This window comes from Augochlora pura, chromosome 7, assembly GCF_028453695.1.
Source record: "Augochlora pura isolate Apur16 chromosome 7, APUR_v2.2.1, whole genome shotgun sequence".
NCBI lineage: Eukaryota > Metazoa > Arthropoda > Insecta > Hymenoptera > Halictidae > Augochlora > Augochlora pura.
This window is the reverse complement of record NC_135778.1, coordinates 29,623,592-29,649,731: the sequence shown is the minus strand read 5'-3', so window position 1 is coordinate 29,649,731 and position 26,140 is coordinate 29,623,592. Positions and strand designations below refer to the sequence as shown.

The 26,140-nt window shown below is 37.2% G+C and overlaps 5 protein-coding genes across 10 annotated transcripts; 2 read left to right on the top strand and 3 right to left on the bottom strand.

Annotated features, from left to right (window-relative positions):
• Positions 1 to 300: 300 nt before the first annotated feature.
• Positions 301 to 6,948, bottom strand: Clc-c (chloride channel protein 3). Of its 4 annotated transcripts, XM_078185975.1 has the most exons (12): positions 6,765 to 6,948; positions 5,755 to 5,926; positions 5,526 to 5,635; positions 5,266 to 5,449; positions 4,837 to 5,186; positions 4,610 to 4,771; positions 4,247 to 4,534; positions 4,010 to 4,192; positions 3,727 to 3,941; positions 3,090 to 3,650; positions 2,629 to 3,006; positions 301 to 2,544 (listed from the first exon to the last, which is right to left on the bottom strand). In XM_078185975.1, the coding sequence occupies exons 3-12, from the start codon at positions 5,622 to 5,624 to the stop codon at positions 2,454 to 2,456; spliced, it is 2,511 nt and encodes an 836-aa protein (XP_078042101.1). In that variant the 5' UTR covers positions 5,625 to 5,635; positions 5,755 to 5,926; positions 6,765 to 6,948; the 3' UTR covers positions 301 to 2,453. The 4 variants fall into 4 exon arrangements, with proteins under 4 accessions (XP_078042101.1, XP_078042100.1, XP_078042102.1 ...); XM_078185974.1 differs by lacking the exon at positions 5,755 to 5,926; XM_078185976.1 differs by lacking the exon at positions 5,755 to 5,926 and having other exon boundaries at positions 4,837 to 5,180.
• Positions 6,949 to 7,321: 373 nt separating this feature from the next.
• On the bottom strand, positions 7,322 to 11,638 carry LOC144472222 (uncharacterized). Of its 2 annotated transcripts, none has more exons than XM_078185130.1 (16): positions 11,531 to 11,638; positions 10,777 to 11,046; positions 10,544 to 10,681; positions 10,133 to 10,472; positions 10,002 to 10,046; positions 9,798 to 9,923; positions 9,571 to 9,729; positions 9,339 to 9,467; positions 9,087 to 9,271; positions 8,908 to 9,016; positions 8,627 to 8,842; positions 8,323 to 8,540; positions 8,028 to 8,247; positions 7,778 to 7,961; positions 7,617 to 7,719; positions 7,322 to 7,550 (listed from the first exon to the last, which is right to left on the bottom strand). In XM_078185130.1, exons 2-16 carry the CDS (start codon positions 11,008 to 11,010, stop codon positions 7,440 to 7,442), a joined length of 2,517 nt encoding a protein of 838 aa, XP_078041256.1. In that variant the 5' UTR covers positions 11,011 to 11,046; positions 11,531 to 11,638; the 3' UTR covers positions 7,322 to 7,439. The 2 variants fall into 2 exon arrangements, with proteins under 2 accessions (XP_078041256.1, XP_078041255.1); XM_078185129.1 differs by having other exon boundaries at positions 11,441 to 11,563.
• Positions 11,639 to 11,740: 102 nt separating this feature from the next.
• Mrpl42 (mitochondrial ribosomal protein L42) lies at positions 11,741 to 12,597 on the top strand. The gene is made up of 2 exons (XM_078186836.1): positions 11,741 to 11,934; positions 12,124 to 12,597. The coding sequence occupies exon 2, from the start codon at positions 12,124 to 12,126 to the stop codon at positions 12,484 to 12,486; it is 363 nt and encodes a 120-aa protein (XP_078042962.1). The 5' UTR covers positions 11,741 to 11,934; the 3' UTR covers positions 12,487 to 12,597.
• A 109-nt stretch (positions 12,598 to 12,706) lies between these two features.
• On the bottom strand, positions 12,707 to 16,254 carry LOC144473186 (uncharacterized). Its single transcript, XM_078186832.1, has 8 exons — positions 16,157 to 16,254; positions 15,623 to 15,831; positions 15,379 to 15,540; positions 15,077 to 15,306; positions 13,926 to 15,012; positions 13,739 to 13,843; positions 13,623 to 13,660; positions 12,707 to 13,543 (listed from the first exon to the last, which is right to left on the bottom strand). The coding sequence occupies exons 2-8, from the start codon at positions 15,700 to 15,702 to the stop codon at positions 12,711 to 12,713; spliced, it is 2,535 nt and encodes an 844-aa protein (XP_078042958.1). The 5' UTR covers positions 15,703 to 15,831; positions 16,157 to 16,254; the 3' UTR covers positions 12,707 to 12,710.
• On the top strand, positions 15,069 to 24,489 carry LOC144473188 (uncharacterized). Of its 2 annotated transcripts, none has more exons than XM_078186835.1 (4): positions 15,069 to 15,326; positions 21,980 to 22,148; positions 22,294 to 22,553; positions 22,693 to 24,489. In XM_078186835.1, the coding sequence occupies exons 2-4, from the start codon at positions 21,981 to 21,983 to the stop codon at positions 22,790 to 22,792; spliced, it is 528 nt and encodes a 175-aa protein (XP_078042961.1). In that variant the 5' UTR covers positions 15,069 to 15,326; position 21,980; the 3' UTR covers positions 22,793 to 24,489. The 2 variants fall into 2 exon arrangements, with proteins under 2 accessions (XP_078042961.1, XP_078042960.1); XM_078186834.1 differs by lacking the exon at positions 15,069 to 15,326 and adding an exon at positions 18,407 to 18,568.
• The last annotated feature ends 1,651 nt before the right edge of the window (positions 24,490 to 26,140 follow it).

The window sequence follows — 26,140 nt, the reverse complement described above, 5'->3', positions numbered from 1 at the left end:
TCACATTGTAACACTGTTTACGTTGCTCCTAATCGCATCGGTAATTTAGCTTTCGCACTGGATCATCCGCCGGACCAGTTGGAATAAACGGTTTCGCAGTTGTTATTTCGACACTGTCGGAATATCATAGAATCTTGCGTAGGAAAGGGTCGGATACGCCAGTCACTTTTAATGTTCGATAGGTTTGACGTTAATGACTTCATTAATTATATTATTTTTGGGAATAGTATCTGCAGTGTGCACAGCGGTAGGTTTTTATTCTATCTGGATGTTTAGGCAGTAATTAATTTCTTCGGTATCGAAGTTGTCTTTATTTTGAAAATCTACATATCATAGCAGTTTCTGCCTTAAGTATAAACAATATAAACAATGTGTGGTATTAGAATACAGCAATTAAGCAGGTATTAAACCAAAATTTAGTCACGCGAAATTTGAATTTAAATTCCCACTTGCACCGCGTCACAGGCAACCTGTCCAACACCGCTGCATTCAGCAACTTAGGACTAGGGGTGCTAAACGCATCGATGTTGAGCGGGTTGCATACCACTTTGGGCACGCGGGAGTTCGAATACAAATTTCGCGTGAAGGTGTCTTTATTCATTATTGTTGATATTAGCGTCAGAAATTCAAATTTAATATCATGTTGTTTCCTAAAACATTAATTTCTTTGTAAGCATCTCGCATACGACAAATACTAATAATAAAATCATTGATGAAGTATTATTCATAGAACGATTGCAAAAATGATTAAAAACAAGGTAAATAATACTAATGGTGTAATCCAAAATACAACTTGATTTTATCTTTATGTATTAATAATTTATTATGTTTATTGCTGTAATCGTGGCAGTTACTGTACTTACGCAAAAAATTTATACAACATGCAGATTTCATAATTATTTGTTAAATTATGTTGTTGATCCACAAAGATAAAAAATTAGACGATTTTGATTTTTGGAAAATTAATTTGTTTATAAATATCCCTGCACTATAAAAGTTCCCTGTTACATACATTGTAAATACTATTATAAAGTATGTAAATCGCTTATATTATTAAAAATAACGTGAGTATTATACGAAACATATCATTTGGTATAATTTAAAATACAAGTTGCTTTAACAATGCAGTTAAATTAAAATATTAAATAATAGTAAATGTGACATAGGACAGTACCAACTTCCCTATCATCACTAGATAGCGGATCTTCATGCAGTTTCTCATTTGCATATCTAATTTTCTAAGAGCTCAAATCGGAATACAAATTCCTTGCGACAGCAAATACAATATAAATATTAATTTTAGAAGGAAATAATCATATAAACGTTATCTTGTTTTCAAAAATATACAGACGCAGCAAGCGTATGAAAATCCGCAATCTAATCATCATAATCGAGCGGTTACACTAACAGATTATAGTGTAAACAATGCATTTATTTTTACATTAGTAGTTCAACATTGGTACATATCCATATAAAGATGCACAGTAACGTCATTACTCATAACATCCATATGCTTATACTAATTGCATACGTGCTCGCATACTGTAATCTGTATATATACATATTTATACCGAAAATCGACAGTGTCGATCGGAAATTCATTTTTGGTTCGCATTTTAAGATAAGGAAAATCAAACTAAGCAACAAGTATTCTATTACAGTTTCTAAAATTTCCGTTGCACTTCGCGTCAACCAAAATACTCTTTTACAGCTAGGGGAGTAGCTCCGAATCCCCAATAGCTTTTCTCCAGCGACCCGAAAGAAATCATCTGAAATCTGTCTTTTTTCCTCTATCATTATTACACGTGTTCGATTAACTCTAGTCTCTTTAAAATCGGAAGTTTGTTTAAAAAATTAAGAGCATATTCTCCTTTACATTCATGTATGTGATGTACTTACCGTCCACGAAAAGGTGGGAGATTTCGACAATGAAATGCGGGGATATCTGCGGAACCCCACTCTTAGGGATAGCAGGTAGATACTAGAAGTAGGGGTATCAGGCGGTGGGGCATAGATGTTCACAAGTTTCTATGTGCCATCTTTTCACGTACGGAAGTACATGCGTCCTAATTACCACACACCTTGCGCATGAATATCAATCAGATGTCTGAAGCATTTTATAAAGAATAGTACGTCCGAAATAATTTAAAACGTGATTATTTCATCCTTCCGCGACTTAAAAATATTTCGAAGTTGATGTAATTAATTGCGATACCTAACATATTTGCTCGTGCATTCACCGCGTTCTTAAAATCACACTTTAGCAACGTTATAAATATTAAATTATAAAAATAGATTAATTTTGGAAATTACGAAGGATATGAGAGTTTCATCCTTTTTGGAATTGAAAGATCGAATGGACGTGATAGCAATTCCTTGTAGTTTCCTTCTCGGTTCCTACTACATTATAAAACGCTTCTTGCCATCTTCTCTTACACAATTTTATATACACTTCAGTTAAACAATACGGAATTAGGATCTTCGTTGTCGAGTTGCTTCACGTGTCTTAATACATCCTTCTTTGTAATGACTCCCAAAAGGCGACTGCGAAAGATTCGTACATATAATTGAAGAAATAATTAAGTCTGAACGGATTATATACGAGTCAAGAATGTAAAAAATACGTACCCGTTATGTGTGACCAATGTCTGTCTCAAACCTAACTTTCTAAACATGTCAACAACGGTTTCCATGGGTGTCTGGTCTGTAATAGTGATCGGAGCCATGTCAAGAATCTTCTTCAACTTCAGAGGTGGAGGCGAGTGGTTCTGAATGTTGTTTCCATTGGTAAACAGAACTAACGATTGCCCAGTGATTTCTTCTATCATGCGTTTAGCATTTGCGATTGCAAGATTCAAATCCCTGCGCGATACAAAACCAACCAAATACTGAGACTCTTTGGACACTATCACGGGGAAACCATTGTGTTCTGTTTCCTTCAGTAAATTCTCAACATCCTCAACCGTCATTGAATCTTGTGTAAGCACGTGAAGGGCTTCGTTTCGTCTGAATAAAATGCAGATGATAAAATTTTGGAAAATGAAAATGATAACATATTGAAAATTTAAAGCACTTAGCAAATAATTTACTTGGGTTGCATAACATCTGCGGCGAGCGTGGTGTGTTGAAATTCGTCCTTACTATCAAGGAATGGGTAGCCATTTAGATCAATGTGTGCATCATAGATACCCTGCTTCCCGAGGGCATCGCCAACCCATTTGCTGGCCATGGCCGCAGCCATCAGGGGTACGATGTACCTTACACCACCCGTTAACTCGAACATGATCACCACTAAAGACACTGTCATCCTGGTGACCCCGCCAAGAACAGCAGCAGCTCCTACCATCGCATACAATCCTGGAGTAATGCAATCCACGCCGGTAGAACATTCTTCGCTAAACATCCAAATATGTGGATAATTGTAAGCAAGTTGTTCCATGCCTATGCCGACTATGCGACCCATTATTGCTCCCAGACAAAGCGATGGGATAAATAGACCACAAGGTACTTTCATGCCGAACGTGAATATCGTCATGACGAGTTTCAGTATTAATGCTAATACCAGCAACCATATAGCCTTATAGACTCCAGGACCGGCCGCAGCTATTTCTATCGCCGATTTCACCGCAGTGAAGTTTCTGTTGTAGTCGCTGAATAAAAAAGAAACAACTTGTTAGACAAATATTTCTTGTTCATTGGAGAATGTAATTGATGGCGTTGACAAACCATAAAATATCAGCGTTCGATACTCCGCACTGACTAAACAACAGATAAATGAGTTGACTGGTACTCATTCTAGTATACGGATTTGGATATCCAATCACTGCCGTTGCCACCGTCACTATCAGAACTTCAGTAACTGGATACTGACCCAACTTCGATGTCTTACGATACCGACACCAAAACAAGTTTGCCTTGATGAACAAAGTGGCGATCACTCCCTAGAAAACAAAGGAGAGGTGTTGAAGTGTTCTTTGTTCCTGACGATGATCTCGAAACAAAAGCTTACCCCGATTATACCCAGCATGATAAAAGGTATTAGCTCGAAGAATATCCAGGGTTTGTTGTATTCGACATAAAAGAGGACCGAGTGCTCGTTGCCGAAGGGGTTTATCGATCGCAGTACAAATGCAGCTATCAAAGCACAGAAGAATGATCGCCATAACGTCTTCAGAGGAAAATAATAGCTCACCTAGAAAATTAATAATTACGACCTACTTCTTAAAAGAAATAACCAATCTTTTACCTCTTCAAGACTGAAAAGGACGCCTCCAATTGGAGCACCGAAAGCCACCGAGACCCCGGCAGCAGCTGCTGCTGATAAGATCTCTCTTTTCTTAGCTTCGTTTTTGCCATATTTCGGAAATAGATAAGAGAATATGTTCCCTATGCAACAGGCTATATGAACCATTGGCCCCTCCTTGCCCAAATTTAATCCTGCTGAGACTGATAAGATTAGACCCACTGATTTGATTATCAGCGTCCATTTTCCTAAATATCCACGAATGATGAATCCGCTTAATATGGTTTTTATCTAAACAATATAGAGATGTTATTCCTGTATGGCTCTATTCTATAATTTTCATTGTCCTTCTGTATCTATACATACTTCAGGAATACCAGAGCCACAGGCATACGGTGCAAACATTCTTACTAATGACGCCGAGAGGGAAGCGAACAAAAGAGCCCATGCTATGTAGAACATATATGAGATCATGTAAGGTCCTGCGCCATCCTTCGATTGGCTAAATACTTCCGGCCACGCCAACCACTGAAAGGAACATAAAATAATCAAGCATTGGACACAGAAGAGAACAGAGGGAGAGACAGATGTACCTGAGTACAGTTGGCACCATCGAAAGTTGTCTCATTGTAGCTCCAACAACATTGTTCTTTGTTCAACCAAAAAGCTTGGGGACATATACCGAACTTTAAATCGGTCATCCACGAGGCACCAATGTCTATGATACCTGCTGCAACTCCTGTAAAGAAACCAACAAACAAAACACAGAGCCATCCCGACCACGCATCATGAGCACCCTTGATCAAGCGCCAAATAGAATCGTGTTTTTTCTTGACAATGTATCGATGCCGCATTCTATCTCTGGCGATATCCCTTTGCCAATCGATTGTATGGAAATCGTCATACTGGCCAATTCCAGGAATGTCATCGGAATCCACTGAAACTGAAACAATGAAGATTAAGATTCGACAGGAAAGGTACTTCAGAAGTTACCCCATGCCTTCATAGAAGCAGCCACTCACTATGAGAGGACGAATCGTCGATACGAATACAATTGTCTGAAAAGACAGTATTATCCCCTTGGTGGGAGTTTACGTTATTGACCTCCAACATGTCTTCGTCGCTGCTCAGATTATTCTCACGTCCAGCAATTCGATTCCGCGATCGCACATCCTCTACAAAATGCACATCGTCAGAGTTCTCTACCTGTTATCGTGGAAAAAAAAAACATCTTTTACTATTTCCGGTTTCCGCCTCTCTCGATTGAACTTCTCTCACGTACCTTTGTATCAAGAGATTGGTATGTTGTTAATGTGTTCTGATAATTTTGTGGTATTGTAGTGCTCATCAAGTTTGTACCTTTCAGTGGGAACTTCTCCATGGCATTGCAACCTGGGAAACAAAATGTAATGTGGTTTAAAAATGATCTATACCAAATTTACTATATAGGATGAATTTCTAAAATTAAACTCCATTGTGGATAATAAATAAAATTTATAGCATACGATCACCTTTTTGTGCCTTACTTCCAAGTATAGTGGAACTGTACTGCTCTACAAGAGATTACCATACTCTTAGTCTGTACATACTTTGTATTGGATTAAGCTAATGAATAATTCATAATAACTGACTGTGGCATTAAACTCTGGTTTCCATTAAAATTCATTTGATTACATTCTGGATCTATTTAATATTAAAGTAACAAAAAAATAATTATACAAAATGAAATTCATCTTTGATAAGATAATGTTACAAGATATTCAGAGTGATTGAAGTGTCTTCAACTATTCTTGGTAGCAAGTATTGATAATACCGTCATAAATACTATACGAAAATATAACTATATATGATTAACTTAAATGAAAAAAAAGTAATTTAACTACTCTATTTTTACATTACATAGAAATTTAATTACATTGTCATTAAACTACAATGTAATTGTGATGTAATGTAATTGACATAAAAAGTGAATTGAAATCGAATGTGTAATTCTAATTCAATTACATTATATTGTACTTTGTAATTACACTGCATTTACAAAATATATTGTAATTAAATTAAATAAGCGATCCGAATTACAAATTACAATACAATTAAAGACAATGTAAAATGTGTTAACAGTGCCACTTTTTAACATGAGAGTTACAGTAATATACGTAAAATTTACGAAGTATCAGTTTACATAAGAAGGTTACACTAATCTTCGGGTTCCATATAATTAAATTTTCTAGGAGCAGAAGGAAAGATTTTGTTAAGACATTGCATTTTTTAACAATGACAACAAATACGAAACAATAACAGACATAAATACAAAAATCTTGTATTACTCCGATTTAAAAAGTGAGGTTATGGATGTCCACGTAAATGTAGGAAAAAGCTGTTTAAAGTGAAAGTTAAACGAACAAATATTTCGCTGACGCATAAAACATGTTCCGATTCGTGTCGAAACAAGCATCGATAGAATGTTCGTTCTTTGCAGGTTAAGTTCAATCTAGATGTTCATCTGTTACTTCGCGCTTACCATTTTTTCAACTACTGTGCTTCTCGGTCCTTCGTTCATAGGTTCCTATATCCTTTTACAAATTTAGATGACAATTGCACCGCAGAAATACACATATACTTCTCGATTACCGAGAAACTACGATGGCAATAGGCAAAAGAGGAACACTTCAAGACTTGTCAAAGCAGTTCCTTCTCTCTCACTTCACCTGTTCAGACTTCTTTCCTCTTTATTTAATTAAACCGTGTCACTGCGCGCCATCTTTCCATTACCTGCTGGACAAGCTGGTCCTTTAAATATTACTCAATGTCTTTAAAATATTTTAATGCATTATTATTCTATTCTATATTGCTTGAGCATTTAAAATTTTATTTAATATTTTTTATATATTTAGAAGTTTAATGTTATCTTAAATTTCGCTACATGTATATATAAGTTTTATTATTTTATCATTCTAGAATTTTTAAATTATTGTTTTTAGTTCCAATTATTCACTTATAATGATGGAACTCAATGCTGATAACTCAGTGCTTAATGTTATCTTCAATGCATTAGGGATAAAATGAAGTTAAAGCATATTGAAAGAGGCCAAAAGATGTTTGCTCTTATTGTCTCTCTTTTGTACATACATAATGAAAATTCGAAGTGTATATACATATACTTTGTAAACCGTTTAATATCAGTTCGGCTGGAATTTCAAATGCCAGTTTCTATGTTCCTCAGTTCTTCTTTCGCAGTTACATTCGCGAAACCTTGATATTTTATAGGGTAGGCCAGCTGATTTCCTTTATTCCAAGTGTAAAGTTCCTGAAAATGAAGACAAACGAAACCTCAGCATATTTTCATTTACTATTTTTAATTAAAATAGTTTACCTTTGTTTTGTGATTGTAACTAACGGCTGTAGTTTTATGATAAGGATTCGTAAACGATAAATGAACGGGCATAGTAACATTTTTATAAAGATCAAAAGCTAATCTGAAAAAGAAAACGTTGTTAAATATATGGTTCTAATAACTCAGGAGTTCGTTTTTACCTTATTTTCATGGTTTCTTCGGTGACACTATGAACGGCATAAAGTACTCCTCCAGCAATGAACATTTCTCCAAATTTATGGTTATCAATACTAATGTTCCAGGCGTATTGAATATTCATAGTATTTGCATCCATTTTTACCACAACTGTGTTATTCGATGGTAATCCATATATTATCCATAAGCCTGTTAAAAAATAACTGGTGTACTATTTATCTTCTGGTTTTGATCATTCTACAAGGTAATAATTACCATTTTCGTCAACATTAAAGTCAACGTAATTAAAATTATGATTAGGTGTGTAGAGATAGTTTCTCGTATTCACTAACAATCCTGGAAGGTGAAGTTCACATCGTGGGATTTCTTTATCGCATATATGATCAGATATTGAGTGAAGTTTATAACGGAAAATGGAAGACCGATTTATGGGATTATAGAAGAATGATCTATTGTACACTATATGTCCATTTCCCTAAAAATAAATAATAAATCATTTTAAATGATGAAATGTCTTGTAAAATAAATGTTTAAATATATTTTAACATACCTGAAACGGATAGGGCAATGGAATGGGATTCGAACTTCCATTTTTAAAATGATCTTTCGACTTGTACTCAAAAATGAAAGAGGTATCATTCTTTCTAGTAACCCAAAGTTTGTCCGAGAAGCCATCCAATCTCGAAGATGCATCATGCATCCAACTTCCATAATGATCATCCATTGTGCCTTTCAGAACTGGCTTACCTAAAGCTTCTATTACCCCATCTATGAATATGTTAACAGGTAATTAAATTATTAAATTTTAGAACACTTAAGAAAGCAGCCTTTATGTATTCTCTAGTTTAATTAACCTGCCAATCGTTGAGGAAGTCCTGTATAGTTGACGCTCCTAAGTGGCTGAACGTTCAAATATTCTGCAACATCTGTGAAAGTGCATCTTAAAACTGGGCAAGCCGCACACGTCTCGCGCGATGCACAGAGTTCCTCTAAATCAACATGACGTGGTGCTGGATCCCCATAGATAACATGCTTTCCGGTCTTCAATTTGTCTATATTCTTTATATCATCTAAAATAAATTAAAATTTAATTAAGCTCCTATTTGAATAATATGTTTTATAATAAATGTCTGACCATTGACTATGAACGAGCCCTTGGTAGTATCAATATCGTTCTTGGCAACGCAGTGGTAGGTACCATGATCCGCCAAAGTTATTCTAGTAATTTTCAATCGCATTTTGTGCTGAAAAATCATTATAATATTATTTACTGTATACTTTTATTGTTATACATTATAATATTACTTGCATTACCTTATAAATATCTTTTTTATCATAAACCTCTATTCTATATTTGTCTGACGGTTTTAGGCGACGACCATCGTCACGTTCCCAGTAAAAACTGGGTTCCGGGTATGCTTCGACTTCGCATTCTAGAGTCGCTGTGCTTTGACTTCGTGCGTGGATTATTTGGTTTCGTATTCGAATGAATGGCGGAACTGAAAAATCAATTAAATGTTACATTAATAATCAAAAATCGGATCGGCATAGGTTCGTGATCCTTACACTTGACTTCAAGTTTAAATCTCTTCACTGCACGAGGAGGAATTCCATTGTCAGCTACACAGGTGTACTCTCCCATGTGTTCTCTGTTCACTACGCTGATGTTAAAGGTGTGTCCAATAATGGAAGGCACTATACAATAATTTTAACAAGTGTGAATAAATAGATCAACACAGGATAATAATGTACTTTAGAAAATATTTTAAATGTCTTTGATTGTCATATTTCGTATTACCGTGCCAATATCCTACGGGTATAACACTACCGTCGGTTCTAAACCATTGGATAACAGGTTCAGGCTTTCCGCTAGCTGCACATTTTAATCGTGTGTTGGTCCCTTCATTAACCGATATCAGTCTTGTAGAGTTCATGGATGCTGGTAACATTCTATCATCTGAAAAGTTTAATAAACAATGTTGAATAGAGATACAATTTCTAGATGTTTCTAGTAAAATTACTTACCTAAAATCGAAGGAGGAATTAACAGATCGTTCAGATTATAGTCATTCATGTTCACCTTCCAGGCTAATATCCCTGGCTTGCCATCTTGACCTGGCATTCCTGATCTACCAGGTGGACCCATATCGCCTAAAGTTGTTCATATCAACAACGTATCTTTTTTTTCACCCATGCGCAATTAGAATGAGGGAAATAAGATTAAGTTACCACGCTGTCCAGGTGGTCCCTGTGGTCCTATTTGACCTGGCCTTCCTGAAATCAGAAAATCGAAATCTTCTTTACTTCTCAAGTAACAAGGAAGAATAAAATCAGAAAGCTGCTGCATGCGCAATGCATACCATCTGTGCCATTTCGACCAGGTCGCCCAGGAGATCCGTTCAGCCCTGGTTTACCATTTATTCCTGGAATTCCGTCTAAACCACTGCGTCCAGGAATCCCATCAAGACCAGGTTCACCTGGAACTCCATCTCTACCATCGAAACCTGGTGGTCCTACATCACCTTTCATTCCACGAGGCCCTGGAGGACCAGTTAGGCCAGGTGGTCCCTTTGGACCAGTCATTCCTTGCATTCCTGGAAGACCTGGCACACCAGGTGCTCCTGGGCTTCCTGGTGCTCCTGGTAGTCCTGGTGGACAGTATTTCATTGAAGATCGACAAAAATTCTCAATGGCATCAACCTATAACATATAAAGCTATTATTAAGATTGTTTCTCAGAAATTTTGGCAATGTACTTATCGAGAACTAAACCTGGACACGAGTGTCTGCATTTAGCCACACCCAATCATGTCCCATGGGAGTGATTGGAGAAGACGCCAGGCCAGACACTGCCATGGGAGGAGAAGTGACTTTTTTATTCTCTTTTAATATGTCCTTTTCTTCCCACATCTGGAACACATGATTAAAATGCAATAATCGATAGAAATAAGTGCTAAAGTGACAGCAATATATAATCTGTCATAAAGTATAATGAAAATATATACTCTAGATGTGTCCGAAACTTTGTTATCCTCTGTTACAGGCAACGCACTATTTCGTTTTCGACGCATCAGTTTCTGTGGATCTAAAATCTCCTGAGTTCGTATATTATTGATATCAGTCTCCACACGAGCCACATAAGTATAAAGATAAATGGATGTGAAGAATTGTATCAAAAACTGAATTAAAATAAGAAGGAAAAGGTTCCATGGATGCAACATCCTCTGCACTTGTGCCATTTTCCACAATTGATGTTCACTTTACATTCCTGCAAACTAATTACATATTTACGATATTTATAACAAGAAATTATTGTAATACTTATCAGGAAATAGTGTAGAAATTTTTAAAAGAATCTGTGTCCCTAATGTGTCAAGCAAGCTAGACAGAAGGGGAGTGTATAAATTTAACTGATTGGTTACTATCAAGTAATTTAACATGATGTTGGTGTTACAATTCATTTAATCACAGATTCAGAGCTCATGGTCGATTAAACAAAACAGATTCATTTACATGAGTTTAAATTGAATAAATTGTCTTATAATATTTAACAGAGCATTTGGAAAATTTCTTTAACACTCCAAATTTGTCGTAATTGAGATAAAGTTTTGTAAGTACGATAAAACGTCGGCTATTTTAAGCACGTATAATTAGAGAATGATTTCTTACTGGGAAGACTAGGAAGTGTTCATTAACTATTAACAGTAAACAATTGACAAAACAGAACACTTCTCTACATTGACGTGCATGTCTGAATACCTGTCACTTGTGCCGGCGACCGGTATTATCAGGTGTATTATATGTACATTTCATTGTTAATAACGCATGCGTATTTGTTCATATACATACACAACATACGTACATAACATATATGTAGAAGTTTTTTTATAGATGTGAAACTCCTGTGGGAACCTATCATGTCGTGACGTGACACGTGACCCCAAAATTTTTAAAATCAATTTCTAGTACGCATGCGTTTGCAAGTTAGTTCGTATCGATATTAAAAGTGTATCAAAACATAAGCACCGAAATTACACTTGTATTAACCTATAACCATCCGTAATCATTATTTTCAGTAAATTGGATATTACAAATTCATTTGCTGAACTTATTTGTAGTATTGTCTTCGTAACCAACATACAATAATTGGAAACGTAGTTAAGGTATAAACCGATTACATATTAAAGGAAAGAACAATTTTTAAAACTTTTTAAGGTTATATTTGTGAAATTGTAGTTACAATGTAATTTTGAAAATTCCATTATTAATTGCCATGTCATATTTTTAAAATATTGTTCGAATGTCCTAATATTTAATATAAAAATTTAATAATTATTGTCATTTTCAAACAGATGAATAGAGCACTTTGTTTTGCACGCGCCCTAAACTTCACCTCCAAGCGATATTCAAGTTCTGGAAAATTACCTATTGATCTCATTGTGCCACTAAATAAAGAAATGATTGTCTGTTGGCATCCGGAACAAGAATTTCCATATGAATGTTCACTGCCTCTACCAGAAGAGACACAACCTGTATCAAACTCTGTATTATGTGTTGGTGGAAAGGAAATAGCAGATGTTTTCCACCATAAACGTAGAGAAGAAGTTATCGAAGAACTTGCAAAAATAGCGTATACAACAAAACACAGGTGGTATCCAAGAGGCAAAAAGTCCAGGAGAGTGAGAAAAGCAGAACCAGAGAGGCCATACTTATAAAAGTATCAAATTAATACATTTTATTAAAACTTCATAGTCATAAAATCATTAAGTAAACACTGTTTTAAAAAGATAGCTCGAACTTTATTTATTCCTTTCTTTAATATTGCACTTAAATATTGTTATTAGCACAGCTAAAACTTCATATGCACATAAACAGGAATATACATCAATAGTTTCATAATTACACAAACTCCAACGCTTTTCCTATGCATACTTGTGTTTTACAAATTGTGAGGAAGTATTTGTCTCTCTCCTTCGTATAAAAATATCTGCATTGCCTGGTGGAGTAAATATCTTCCAAAGTTACATTTTTCTTTTATGTTCCAAGTCGCCGCTATTCCGTAATAGTCTCCGTTTTTAGAGTTTTTCAATTCCTTTATTCCCAAAGCATCAATCATAGCAGCTTCTCGAGTGTAAGCTTCCACAGGAATAACATTTTGGAATATGTGGAGACAAACAACCCCATAGCCAGCATTCCAAATGTTTAGGATATGTTGGATCTTTGCATTCTCAGTGCTCTCTGTTGATATCCATGCTTCAAAAGCGTCCTTAAGATGAGAGTAAGGTCTATTACGTGTACCTTTGCCTACATAGAATATGGCAGATAGAAATGTGGTCCAAACTGCGGACTTTGTCAGAGTTTCAACGCGACACGGCAAATCCTTTGTTACTCGTGGATCCAAAAGCAAATAATTGAAGCAAGTCTTGTTTATTCCTTCCCTCCACTTCCTAGTAGGATCCACGTAACAAAACTCTTTAAAAATAGTCTTCTCAATAATCTTATACCGTCCTAGATTATTTACCCAATCACCATACATCAAAGAAGATTTGATTTCAAAATTACAGTCATCTATGTTGGAACAGTTCCAGGGAGCAACAGTGTTATCGTACAATGGGTTTGATTCTGACTTTTCTAAATTAATTAGTCTTTTTAAGTATAATTGTTTTGTTGTACTAGTTATTGGTCCTGGATTATCACCTAAATTAATTAACTTCTTTCGTAGCTCTTCGTTTGATATGAATACATTTGCTGATAAGTTTAATGATTCAGGCCCTAAAGATATATTTAGTAAATATTACTGAATGAAACGCACTGTATATAATTAGGATTAAATAAATTTTATGAATCTTACATGATGTGTTAGGTGTAGCGAAATCTTCTTTAGGTTTACTGAAATCAAATTAAATTAGTAACAACTATTAACATCTTAATGGTAGAAACGGACTCAATGCAGTTCTAATAACTTACCATGGCGGTATCGTGTAAATTCTGCGCTCCAGAAAAGCTATACCTTCATCCGGATCTTCATATTTATATTCTTCTTGCACACTGATAAACGAATGTGTCTTAAAACTGGAAATAATCACTTTATTAATACTTGAACATATTAATAGTAACTTCAACAAGCACAGTATCAACGAATTCATTAATTTACCTAGATGAGAGTACATTATAATTTTCCCCATAGCTGCTTAAAGTGTCATTACTTCTTATTTCTTTTAAATACTTTCCATGGAAGCTTTCGTTTACATTCATGCTATCTGTTTTTCTCCCCAAACGATCTGGTTCGTCGTTAATATTCAAATTTTCTAAATCGCTTAATTCACTACCTAATCCTTTCAGTTTATATTTCTCATTACAATTTGGACTTTTTGGCACATCGTCGTCATATAATCTTACTGCTAGATTTTTACTAATATTTTTGTTCAATTTATAAGGTAATCTGGAATGACGATTTTCATCCGGAGATAAGGAATTCGTTGAAGAGTCGGGGCTCGTACTCTCCGACGAATTCAGTATATCATTCTTCTTAAATTTCCTGCATGATGAATATTGCCTATGAAATCGTTTTCTTCTTGGAGTAGATCTCGCTATCATTTTTCCTAAATTAAATTCGTCTGATCTATACGATCCAGCTTTCGTCATGCAAGGAGTGTACGTTCGGAATTTCGATTCTCTATTTAGTAGTTTAGGCGTTATGAATCTTTGTTCTCTTTCGATCGCGTTTCCCACTAGAAAATTAGGCGATTTGCTTATGATGGAATCGTTCGGATCCTGCAGAGGAGTCAATGGGATTTTACTATTATTATTTTGTGCAAAAACTCTACGCTTATACCGTGGAGTAATACATCGTTTTTTTGTCTTAGTTTTCAATGAAAATTTATCTTTCGCATTGTACATTAAGTCATCATCTACGTTCAATGCGGACACTGGACTAGTATCGCATTGACTGTCCTCAACACGTTTGTGCTCATTATTAATCTTCACTTCTTTAGAGTTTGAATTTAACGAACTCGATAATTGATTAATTATTTGATTGAGTAAGCATTTCTCTTTGTCCATTTCCTCGCGAAGTCTGTATTCTGCGTCTTTGGTATCTGACTGGTTGTCACTGAAGTAAAAGTATTTATTCTTGACGTCAGGGAATCGGTTTTTTCCATTTGTTTGAAATTCTTCCATGCCAGTGTTTAACGCTGCAGCGTACTCTGCCACCACGTCTCCATTATTAACAAGAAGTTTATCTGTTACATAAAAAACAAAAATATAAATAAAGCGAATATTATTTTGTTTTGTTGGTCAACGTACTAAATGTTATTTTATGTTTTGTTGGTTTGAATTCTTTGGTGATGTTTTCACAATATTTGCCGAGTACTGTAATGGCTCCATAATATTTCCCGTCGAATGCATAGTGAAATGGACTGCGCCCTTCATAGTCTAGACAAAGAGCATCACCACCATTTGCCAGAAGCATTTCTAGTACCGTGACTCTACCCCATGCTGCTGCCACATGAACTGGAGTAAGTCCGTCCATGGATCTGTGAAGGTCAACATTTAGGTATGTGAAAACAGATTATTACTTTTATTGAAATAATGATATAATTACTTACTTAACATTTGGGTTTCCTCCATGACGTAAGAATAACTTAGTTACCTCCTCTGCAAAGGCTTCTGAATCATTACCTATTACCAAGTGAAACGGTGTTACACCGTACGAAGGAATCAATGTATTAGGGTTTGCATCTTTATTTAGGAGTAAAGTTGTTACTTGCCTATTACAAAAAATAATAAAATAAAATAGAGAGTGTAAATACAAGACTGGTGTGAAATATAAGACCAAGAAAAGTTCCTTACATTATATTATTGTCTTCCAAGCCATCACAGAGCGATGAAGCCAAAAAAAGGCACCCTTTTGATTTTGACACCAATGACATATTTTATATTCCTCAGTACACAAACTTTATTAATTTTCTGACTATACTGTATAACTTATTGCACAGATTAATTTAATATAATTATCTCTTATAATCAATAAATATATAAGATTCATCACTTTCATGCTCCTAAAAAAATAAATTATGTAAAATCATGGATGAAAGCAGATAATTTATTTTCAGATATTTCCAGAATTGTTAGGAAATATATTTCTTAAATTGATATAACGAAAATATGAATACAATTTTAGTATTTGGATTAATAAGATCAATTGATCGCGCGTCAATTTGTTCAAACGAACATTTTCAAAAAGTAAACAAAACAAATGCCGACAGTAGAGAAACAATGACTTAATTCGATGTATTATAATTTATCCGGATAAAATACAAAGTGAATATAATGCCTCGGTAAAATTAGATTAAGTAATTTATAGGAGATACATTATTATTTTACCTTTGATTTTAAACTGACTTTTCAATGTCGTGACCGCTTGTTTACACCGTTTCACATTAGCTAAATCACGATTTATCACAACGCAAGTACAGTATGTGTGACTGCGTGCGCATAAACTATATGCAACATGATAGACGAATCAAGTAAACAATTGAATTGTTAACTGAATTATCGATAATCAATAACAAGGCTGTTCAACTTTTTAAGTGATGGTAAAATCGTTCATCGATTAGTTCCATGATTAGATTCTGCTTAAGTTATCAACTGCTTTTCTCCGTTGGTTACGTTGTCCAACAGTTTGAACGTTTTGCCACTGTATGGATTGGCGCTATTCGGACGTTGAAAGTAACAAAAAAAATTTGTGCCAGACTTCACATTGCTGTTTATAGGAGAATCTGCACGAATCATTTGCTCGAAAACCAAACATTGGAATATAAAACTAAAAATCGTTTAAAAGTAGTTAATAATCAAAAGAATACTTAGAAAATTATTATAGATAAGTTGCTAGAGATCTCTTTTAGGTTTTCTAATGATAGAATTGAAAAGTAATTCGAGATAGTGTCGAGAAATCAATAAGTACTGGTAACTAACTCGGGGAAGAGTGACTCAATCTTGAATCGATTTTAGAGTGTATATATGTACCCATTATTTTACGGAGAATTTACCCGTTTAATTTCCATTTTCTACTTAATGATTTTCCTCCAACACCGTATTCTCTTCAATATCTTTTAGTACATAAATATGCTTAGATTATCTAATTGTAAACTAATACTATTTACGAGAATACGACTCTTGGAATGTTGTAACTGATTAAATTCGAAGTTTTGTTAATATTATTAATTATGCGCAAATTAACAAACACTTTATAGTACATCGGAAAGAAAATGTCTAATTAATACCTTCAGAAACTTTCGTTCTATGAATCTGAAAGTAACGTAGATCAAGCGCAATAACGGCTAAAATAATGAAACGTTATAGCAGAAAAACTATTGCGCGTTACGGCTCAAGATTAATTATGAAATTAATTACTATCGTTGAGCAGGTCTCGTTAATCTCCACTGAGGACCGCCAACCTTGCGGAGAAGGTTTCATCGATATTTTATCAATACCATAACACCTATACGCAAAGCCATCTAAAAATAATTCGTCTGAGCACTCGCAGCAATGTAAACCCTACGTTTCGCTTCTCTGTGATATCAAGCATCTTCACAATCATTGTATCCACATTGTGATCTTTATTAGCAACAATTCCCAATGAACAACAAAACGTTTCTGTATCATCCAATCTTAAAGAGATTCTCGGTGTTCTGACAGAAAATTGCAATTATTTGTCATCGTAGTACTAGACAACTAAAACAATGCGAAATTTTGTATATAGCTGAAGCCCTGCCAGATCAATTCTTCCTCTTTTGTAAATTCTAAGTAAAAACGTGGCTTATTTTATTGCTACTAAAATACCATCACAGGTGTTCTCGCGTGTATTATAGGAGAACTTGTTATTCTTTAAAGATTGTCTTTTAACCTTTCTTCAGATTCTTTAATGAAGATATTGTTCTTGCAGTTGTAACGATTTTACGAGGCACTGTTCAGCAACGTTATTATAAAAACAGGAGGGGCATTTATTAATAACAATACAGACGAAACATTGAATCTCCCTCGAGCGACGGAGTAGGAGCGTTATTTTACGAGAGGCAAAGGTACAGATTAACATATTGGGCGAGACTTGAAAGTGTGACCTTTCGGCTTGTGTTGCTCGATCATCGAGCTGCGCGCACACAGAAAATTCAAAACGCTGTTTACACGCGTTACACGTGGGAAGCGATCGGCGACGTAAATTTAAACGGCATTCATCTATTTTTTTTTATTCCCAAGAACCACGTACCAAGGGTCACGTTGGAGTTGTCACAAAGTTGTAACAGGTAGAAATTTCCCAAATTTTTCTGTTTCTTTTCTCAACAATTTTCTAACAGATCATTGCGAGGGGTGTGATTCAGGAGTGTGGACATTGAGGGCGGCTTTCCCTTTTCTGGCGAACTCGGATACAGTTTTCTACAATTTCGTTTCCGATTAGTTCTCGAATGTGCGACGAAGAATGAAGTCGACAGCCGGGATTCTTCCCCGAATGCCACCCACGTACGAGATCCACGTGTGGCGTCGGTGTGATCGTACCTTTACGCAGAACCGAGTGGGTGGCTGAAGGGGTGGTTTATCGATCAGGATAGGGACCTCCGGAGGCTCAGTGCTCGCGGAACCACCACCCCGTCGAAGCGATCTCACCGTGCGGAACACCTTTCGTCGGTACAGCTCGATGTTCTCGTGAAAACCGATTTTCCAAAATTAACCCCTCAGTTCGTTCTCGTGGTGCATACTATCCCGGTTCCACGGAGGCTTTCCGCCAACCCTCACAGCAAAGTAAGTCAGCCTGAAGCTATTCTCTCTCTCTCTCTCTCGCGAACTCCTCTCGATTTCTCAATATTGTCTTAATTAATCTGCGATTTTGTCCAGCGGGATGGCTTCCTGGCAACAAAGTTAATGCGTAGTTAATAATAATAATAGTAATGACACAGGTTGGGCAACATTTCATGGGATGAGAGGGTGCGCTATGTAAAAAGTGATTCTCTTGCAGCAAACTTAGCTACGGTGATCATGGTTGCAGATTACTTTTGGCGATCGTTATTGTGCTATTTTATTTAATTAAATGTCGAGCGAAGAAGGATTTAATTGTTTTATTTGGAAAATTGATTTATTTCGTTGGGTCAATTCTTATGGGAGCTATTGCATAAATCGTTGTGGAAATTATGTGATCGTAGGAACTAGGTCGATTTTATTAGAATTTTGTCTTGTCCTTTACAGTACAGATGTTAACAGTCATCGTGAGTACTCGAGCCACTCAACGACCTAAAGTGACCCATTTATCGATCCCCGAAATGTTAACGAATCGTTTCTAGACCTGTTTCTATTTGTTGTTGCATTCACGGGAAAAATATCGTTGTCAATAAATTATGCTCGAGTCTCTTCGTTCCGTGGAAAACAATATAATGTTTGTTTAACTATAACGAGGGATGAAAGTGGTGCTCGGCGCGTCCAATGGCGTGCTTGACCCGACAAACATGTTTATCCCTCTTTTTAAATAAACTTTGCAACGTTGTCCCATCGATAACTCGAGGCCTTTTAAGATTTACAACGCAAAACGAAGAAATTTCATTTTACAAAATTACAGTAAGCAGTACCAAGTGTAAAAATTTGTCAGTTATTTAAATAATTTCACTTTTGAAATTAATACGGTGATAAAATTACAACAAAGAAAATTGAAATTAAACGAATATGGTAACGAGGGGTGGACAAATGAATTTCATCCATAAAACAATACTGTAAAGTTTTGGAAATTAATTGAGATTAGCTGTATTAGGATTGATAAGATTAAAAACAATTAAACTGAAAATTAGGAAGAGTATCAAGGTGTTGTAAAATTTCTATCATACACGTAGTACTGTCGAAAGATTTATTTAATGAGTTGTAATAATTTTAATTGAAGTGCCATTATAAGATTCTCACTTTAGGTGTAATTTTGTTTATGGGTATGGAAGTATGTTAGGATTGTAGGGCAAACAGGGAAAGCAAAGGGGTGCACTGACCTCGATAGCTGGTTCATGGAAGGTGGACATGTTTTTGGGACAGAGCCAGACAAAGTCGCGACTGCATTTAGCAGGACCGATACCCTTGAGTCAACGTACGAGGAATTTCTCGTCGAGGATAGATCCATAAATCAAACGAGGTCTACGTTTATGAGGATTCCGGCCTTTGGCCACGATCGATAATTAGGTCTCCGTGATTCGAAGTTGACAGAAGTCGAGCTGAATACTTTATTATTTGCGAAACAGTCCCATGCCTTTGGAAAGCCATCAACTTTTTCCGAAATTAAACTTAAAACACTCGCCTCGCACAAAATGCAAAAATAATATTAAGGGAACTTCCAAACTTAATTTAGAAGATTGAAACTTGAAAAAGATGAAAAGTGCTCGTCTTTGCAGTTGGTAGTCATTCAAATTGTGACAAAATTGTACATTTTGTTGAGAATCGAAACTAAAATTAAGCATTATAAAATGTTTGTTGAAAGAGAATGTTGTTAACAGTGTTTCCCGCTATGGCAATATTTCCCCTGTGCGCAAGGAGCACTCCTGTACAATGGTATGTTCCGTCGCAGGGTGAACCACCTTGGTGTCGTGCCACCCTCCATGAAACTGAGTCGCATGTAGCATGCAAAGTCACATATTAACATAAATACTTGCCAAGCCATTTTCTTTTATCGCATACACCGGGACTATTATTGTTTTTTCGATCACGCGGTCGGCGAAATGAAAAAAAAAATTAGGGCCGTTGACCCTCGACACCAGCTTATCAATTATCATCAAGAAACCGTGCTAGCGTAAACCCTAAGAGTAACCATACCATACATAACGACATTACATACACATTCTTTACAATTTCAAGTCCCCAGTTCTTAAAATCGATTATTAATTGCCGTTTAACCATTTACAAACAACATTTAATTAACATCTGAGCCCAGCTAATAATTATTCGTAATCTCTAGTAGCTTCTGTTAAACAGGTTCAGTGAACTTTTTTGGAATAGTAAGGGAGAAGTTACATAAACATGCACGCTGGGTGGAATCGCGAGGTATAGGGAGCAGGCGAGTCGACTATTTTCGCATAACGCAGGCCATAGTGATCGAACGGTTGTTTCTTTGGTTGTTTTCTGGCTGGCGAGAATTCCGGCGGGCGGTTGGCAGACGTCCAACGTCGGGAAAGCCGTACTGGTTGCACTTTCGCGTATCTATAGCCGTTCCTCTCTCCCCGGTGCACATGCAGTCGCAGCCATGACACTAGGAATCAGGCCACTGTCCTAGTTTACGCCTTTCCGAGCGATAAAGGTTACCCCTTTGCAGTGCACGTAACCTACTCGTTGCAAGTTTGTACGAGGCTCTGCCGTTGAAATCGAGACGCCAATGCGTTCTCACATAGGCGTGCACCGGTGCTGTGGCGGTTGCCGATTTTCGGGGGTCGTTTCGGCTGGCCGCTGCGCGGGTAGGTGAAACAGACCCAGCGTCCCTGAAACCATTCGATGCGGTTTAAACAATTTCTCAGTCTGATTATCAATTTTAAGGATACTGTATACAACGATGCGACGATGGTCTGCAAGTATGATGCAATCTTTTTATTTTGCATTTGTACTGCATTTAACTAGCCCCATCTTTTAGGATAGTTCTGTATTCGTCTTTCTGCTACCATCGTCTTCTAAAATTGAGCTTACTAATTCGACGCAATTTGAACAAAGGTAACGTCCACATTCTCCGCGTCGTTGTACGAATTTCACGCGGCTCTTGGTAAGAAAAATCGCACAGGAGGTGAAAAGCAACTCAACTATAATTTTCTACCAATGTTGCTGTACTCCGTGCAAACTCGGCTGTTCGATAACCGAGGTGCAACGGCCATCGGCCCCCGACAGTGAATCTAGGCCACCAGCACCAGTATTTCCAACCCCCACAATACCGTCGTTAATATCATTGGTATCGCTACAACCATCGCTAACCATTCAACATTAGCATCGTTGCTAAATAACACCGAAGCCATTGATCCATTTTATCGAGTATATTTGTTGCTGCATTGCTTTTCTTTAAACGTTCCACTTGCAACTGCTTTGGCGTTTCGTGAGTCCCAATATCGATTGGCGAAACAGTGCGCGCTGTACAGGTCTGTAATTTCTCCCTGGAAAGTATATATCACGATTGAGAAACTAAGTAAAAATATGTTGTCGATTTTTTAGCATGATCACCGCGTTGCCAGTGCCCTCGGTGAAAGTCTTCCACAAAACCTATTACCAAGAAAAGGGATCCAGGGTAACGAGTAGTCAGCCTGGCAGTCCACTAACGGAGAGCGAGGCCGTGCTGGCGTTGCTGGACAAAGAACCACCAGAGTACTACTTCTGTGGCAAGGTAAGCCATGATGCTTTCACTATCAAGGTTGCTGAGCTTATCGCAAAGAGGACGCATCGACCTTCCATTCTGTAAAATGGAAAATGGTCAATAGAGGAACTTGCCGCGCTTAGGTGATATAAAATTAATATTAACCGTTTTACAGGTAAACGCATTGCACGTGGTGGTTGGCTCCCTTCTCCTAGGCGCCGTGGTCTTAGTAGTAGGTCTGGTGCAGCTGGCACCAGGTGCAGAGGCAGCGCAAAATTCCACGTCCCTAATCGTAGCAGGCTGCATTCTACTGTCGGTAGGTGTATTCCTAGCGACAATTAGAGCCTTGTGCATCAAGAGACAGAAATCCGGTCACAAGGACGAGACCCACCAGCGTAGTGTGACCAGTATAGACATGCTGTTGGCGCAGCACAGGTGAGACCCGAACCAAAGGTTTTTTCTTCGGAGTCGGTTATATCGAAAACTAGAAATGATAGAAACAAACAGTTTTGGGAATCGTGATCCTCTCTTAAAAAGCTATGGAACAGGTCAATAGAAATATTTGTCCTTACAGAGATTTCACCGTGTTGACGCCGGACGAACTGGAGGATCTGGTCGGCCGATCGACCTCCGCTCTGGAGAGCAAGATCCGCAAGCAGGGTCACAACACCTAGGTGTTGTCGGCCTCGAGGAAGGCCCATCCGTCATCGCCGCCGTGCTCGAACACACCGTCATCGTCGACGTCGCCAGGGACTAGCTCATCCATCCTCTACACGCATCGTTACGACTCTCGTGAACACAGTCTGGTTTAAAAAGGGGCCGGCGCCTGTCAGCATCGTTTCTTAGGGACTACTTCAGCCGCCGCCGCCGCCGTCGCCGCCGCCATGCACGAGCAGCAGTTTTCATACTTAAACGATTGCACCGCTGCCTTTAGCTTGACGCAAGTCGTATATTTCGCGAAGGGCGAGCATCGTTGGGAAACGATCGCTCTTTCGTCGGACACACGTGGAAAGAAGACAGCGTCCGATTGTTTCGGGAGTTTCTAGTGGAAAATCCGGTCGGGGGGTAAACCACCAGTGAACGCGTACACAGCAGAGATAAAGGGACCTAATTATCGATTAAATCCGCTGCCTTTCGTTCATTATCGTCCCCGGACCCTTCGTATGGGACGCCGCAACCTCTTGTCACACGGACTCCTGGAGTCCACGGTCCTTAGATATAATTATAGACTGTCTCAGATCATTGAAGTCGCCTGAACGGCAGGCTTTGTTTATTGTCCCATGTGCAACAACTTCTCGTGATCATGGGAAGCTGCCACGTGTGACGATAAAGGGGCCCGGTGTTCAGCTGAGACGCCCACTATTACGAGCGAATCGTAGTGCACGGGTATCGCACGGGAAACAGTGGAATTAGTCGCAGACGTGGGGTATTATTTTCGTCGGCTTAGCCTCTGCACTATGTAGGCGAAGGATAAAAAAACAAAGATCATTCGAAAAGACAAGGGAGCGAATTTCTTTGCAGAGAATCATCGTCGGAGGCTGATGACCATTGAAAATTTTCGACCGTTTTTCGACATTGTCATCTACCGAGAGACCAAAAAGCTCAATTTCGTTCCGAGAACTTTATTGTGTTCAGAATCGTCGAGATATTAAGGGGGACAAAACAAAAATAAATGTATCATAAAACGTTTTTTGTACGAGACAGATGGGCGAGGGGTTTAGGATGAACCGCTTAATTACTTCGTCGCTTGGTTTCGGGTGGGTAGCGTAAACTTCCGGTGTCGATAATTCTCGTGAGCGGCCTTGTCACAGTCGAGATCGTTGTGTACCCGGGGAATATAGTTAATTAATGATACGTCTAAGTGAAGCGCTCCGACACAGCATCATGTATATGCACATATCCTCGAGCAGTTAAGTAGCTGTAAAGTGATCAAAAAATTTCGAAACCGATTTCGAGAAGTCTTTCACCGAATTCACGACGAGATATACCGATTGTATACAGGGTGTGTCGTATACCTGGCGAAGTGAATCGCGAACAAGCGAGAGAAAATTTCATCTATCCAATTGAAGACTTTTGAGGCCAATTGGCAAGGAAACAGCACAGTCATTGGAAATCGAAGAGGCGTGCTCCGCGCGATGAAAGATACGCGAAGCGTTTTCGCGTTTTCCCTTCTGATCGTATTTCGAGAGTCTTCGCCACCCCGACAGGGGGGAAAGACTATAAATAGATTGCAACACCTAAGCGAGTTCCTGCAGATTACAAACGTCTTGCTAGTCTCTCTATTTTAAAAGAAAGGGTATATTCGCAGACAAAATTGAAAGAACAAAATAGATAATTAGTATCATCCCATACGACAACAATGAAGGACATAAAATACCGAGTCAATTATGGCTCATACCGAACGTTCTTTTGTTATACGTACTATAGACGTAGTTTCTACATGTTATTACAATGATATTTCTAAATATAATAGAGCGAAAAGAATAAGGGAACGTGCTGCAAAAAATGTTGTCGATTTTACCGTCGACTTATTCGAACGTGTTCCGGGCACCTCAAGCATCTTGTAGCATAACTCACTGTCACTCCATTTTTAGGGTACGACCTTCCGGTCGAGGGCGAAGGTTCAAATACGCACAGTTTGTGTAGCTTAAGACAGTGAACGTGAGCTTCACGATCAACGATTGTATCGAATAAAATATTTTTCGTGGGATCCGAGCTGCAGTCGAGTTCAGAATTTTCTTTCTTCAGAGATTCATTTCGGGTTCGGAATTTCTTGATAAAGGTTTCGTTCGAGTTCAGAATTCCTTCGGTAGTTCTACATGGTATACCTTCCAAATTTGGTTGTTTCGTGGTGAATTACGAGCATGAATGTGGTATTGTAATTTGTAATATTAAAACTGGAATCACGATCGCAGAATAATTCGTAATCTCTATCGAGGGTTCTGAAACATAAGCGGAAATGATTACTATAAATAATATGCTTCGAATAATGAAACATAAATCCATGTTTAGGTATAGATGGTTATAGTTGGTGGCCAGAAGTGAAACGACAGCACAGATTAATTGTTAAACCATAATATTAATGATTGGAACCACGTTACGTTTACGATTCGGTATGAAATTATTTTTCTGAAATACCTTTCTGTGTCAGAAAAGATCCAAAATTGATTGATCTTCTTTTACTGTGTTTAAAAACAAAGTTCAAATTACGGAATTCGGTATGAATGATGATAATGGTCAATAAAAAGAATGAATAAAAAAAATATTTAATTCCAAACGTCGGTTAGGAAAGAAAACTTTAAAAAATGTTCCAATTTGTAATTAGAACGAATTTCTACGTCCTTAATCACTCTTTAATTGTTTTGAACACTCAAATTCTAAGAAAACAAAATCTCTACCGGTAATACAGATTCCTTCCCTTGGTAAGAAAGTATTTGAAAAATAAGAAGATATGTACTTTGGAGTGAAAGAATACTTCTATCTCGAAATTTAACAAAATAAAAGAACCTTTCTACTTTTAAAATAGCAAACAATTTTTATTAAGCGTCATTCGAATAAAAAGGTAGAGATTTTGCATAAAAAACCGAAATCGTAGAATAAAATTTATCCACATAAAAGTTCTCGCACAAGAAGTTCCCGAGAAAATCAATTATAAACATTTATTATTGAATTATTATGAACTCGCAAATAATTTCAAACATATTTTCCAATTGCTTTTCTCGAGAACGAAGTCTTAAATGAACAAACTTCTTCGCTTGTATGATAAAAATAGCTGTTAAATACCGTTAGACTGATGTTATTATCGTGTAATGTTAAGGCTACGTACTATAGTGATTCAGAGATTGTCGAAACACGAAATAATTCAGTCTGGACATAGGAATATTCGAAGAGTTCATATTTTATTGATATAATAATTCTATTCGAATCCATTGGATAGGAAGTATAAATCCGGCCAAAACGATTGTCATTAGCAGATTTTTACATGATTTCCTCATCGACGGCTAGCGATAAGAATATCTGAT

What these genes read in the sequence shown, in the direction of transcription:
- LOC144473188 (XM_078186835.1), top strand. Translation starts at nt 21,981, where the DNA reads ATGATCACCGCGTTGCCAGTGCCCTCGGTGAAAGTCTTCCACAAAACC. An exon ending in AGTACTACTTCTGTGGCAAG is followed by an intron (nt 22,149 to 22,293) that starts GTAAGCCATGAT and finishes ACCGTTTTACAG; the next exon opens with GTAAACGCATTGCACGTGGT. An exon ending in ATGCTGTTGGCGCAGCACAG is followed by an intron (nt 22,554 to 22,692) that starts GTGAGACCCGAA and finishes TTGTCCTTACAG; the next exon opens with AGATTTCACCGTGTTGACGC.
- Mrpl42 (XM_078186836.1), top strand. Translation starts at nt 12,124, where the DNA reads ATGAATAGAGCACTTTGTTTTGCACGCGCCCTAAACTTCACCTCCAAG.
- Clc-c (XM_078185975.1), bottom strand. Translation starts at nt 5,624, where the DNA reads ATGGAGAAGTTCCCACTGAAAGGTACAAACTTGATGAGCACTACAATA. An exon ending in ATGGTGCCAACTGTACTCAG is followed by an intron (nt 4,772 to 4,836) that starts GTACATCTGTCT and finishes TGTTCCTTTCAG; the next exon opens with TGGTTGGCGTGGCCGGAAGT. An exon ending in TCATGCTGGGTATAATCGGG is followed by an intron (nt 3,942 to 4,009) that starts GTAAGCTTTTGT and finishes TTTGTTTTCTAG; the next exon opens with GGAGTGATCGCCACTTTGTT.
- LOC144472222 (XM_078185130.1), bottom strand. Translation starts at nt 11,010, where the DNA reads ATGGCACAAGTGCAGAGGATGTTGCATCCATGGAACCTTTTCCTTCTT. An exon ending in AAGTTTCGGACACATCTAGA is followed by an intron (nt 10,682 to 10,776) that starts GTATATATTTTC and finishes CATGTGTTCCAG; the next exon opens with ATGTGGGAAGAAAAGGACAT. An exon ending in TGGTCGAAATGGCACAGATG is followed by an intron (nt 10,047 to 10,132) that starts GTATGCATTGCG and finishes TTCTGATTTCAG; the next exon opens with GAAGGCCAGGTCAAATAGGA.
- LOC144473186 (XM_078186832.1), bottom strand. Translation starts at nt 15,702, where the DNA reads ATGTCATTGGTGTCAAAATCAAAAGGGTGCCTTTTTTTGGCTTCATCG. An exon ending in AAAACATAAAATAACATTTA is followed by an intron (nt 15,013 to 15,076) that starts GTACGTTGACCA and finishes TTTATGTAACAG; the next exon opens with ATAAACTTCTTGTTAATAAT. An exon ending in TATAATGTACTCTCATCTAG is followed by an intron (nt 13,844 to 13,925) that starts GTAAATTAATGA and finishes GATTATTTCCAG; the next exon opens with TTTTAAGACACATTCGTTTA.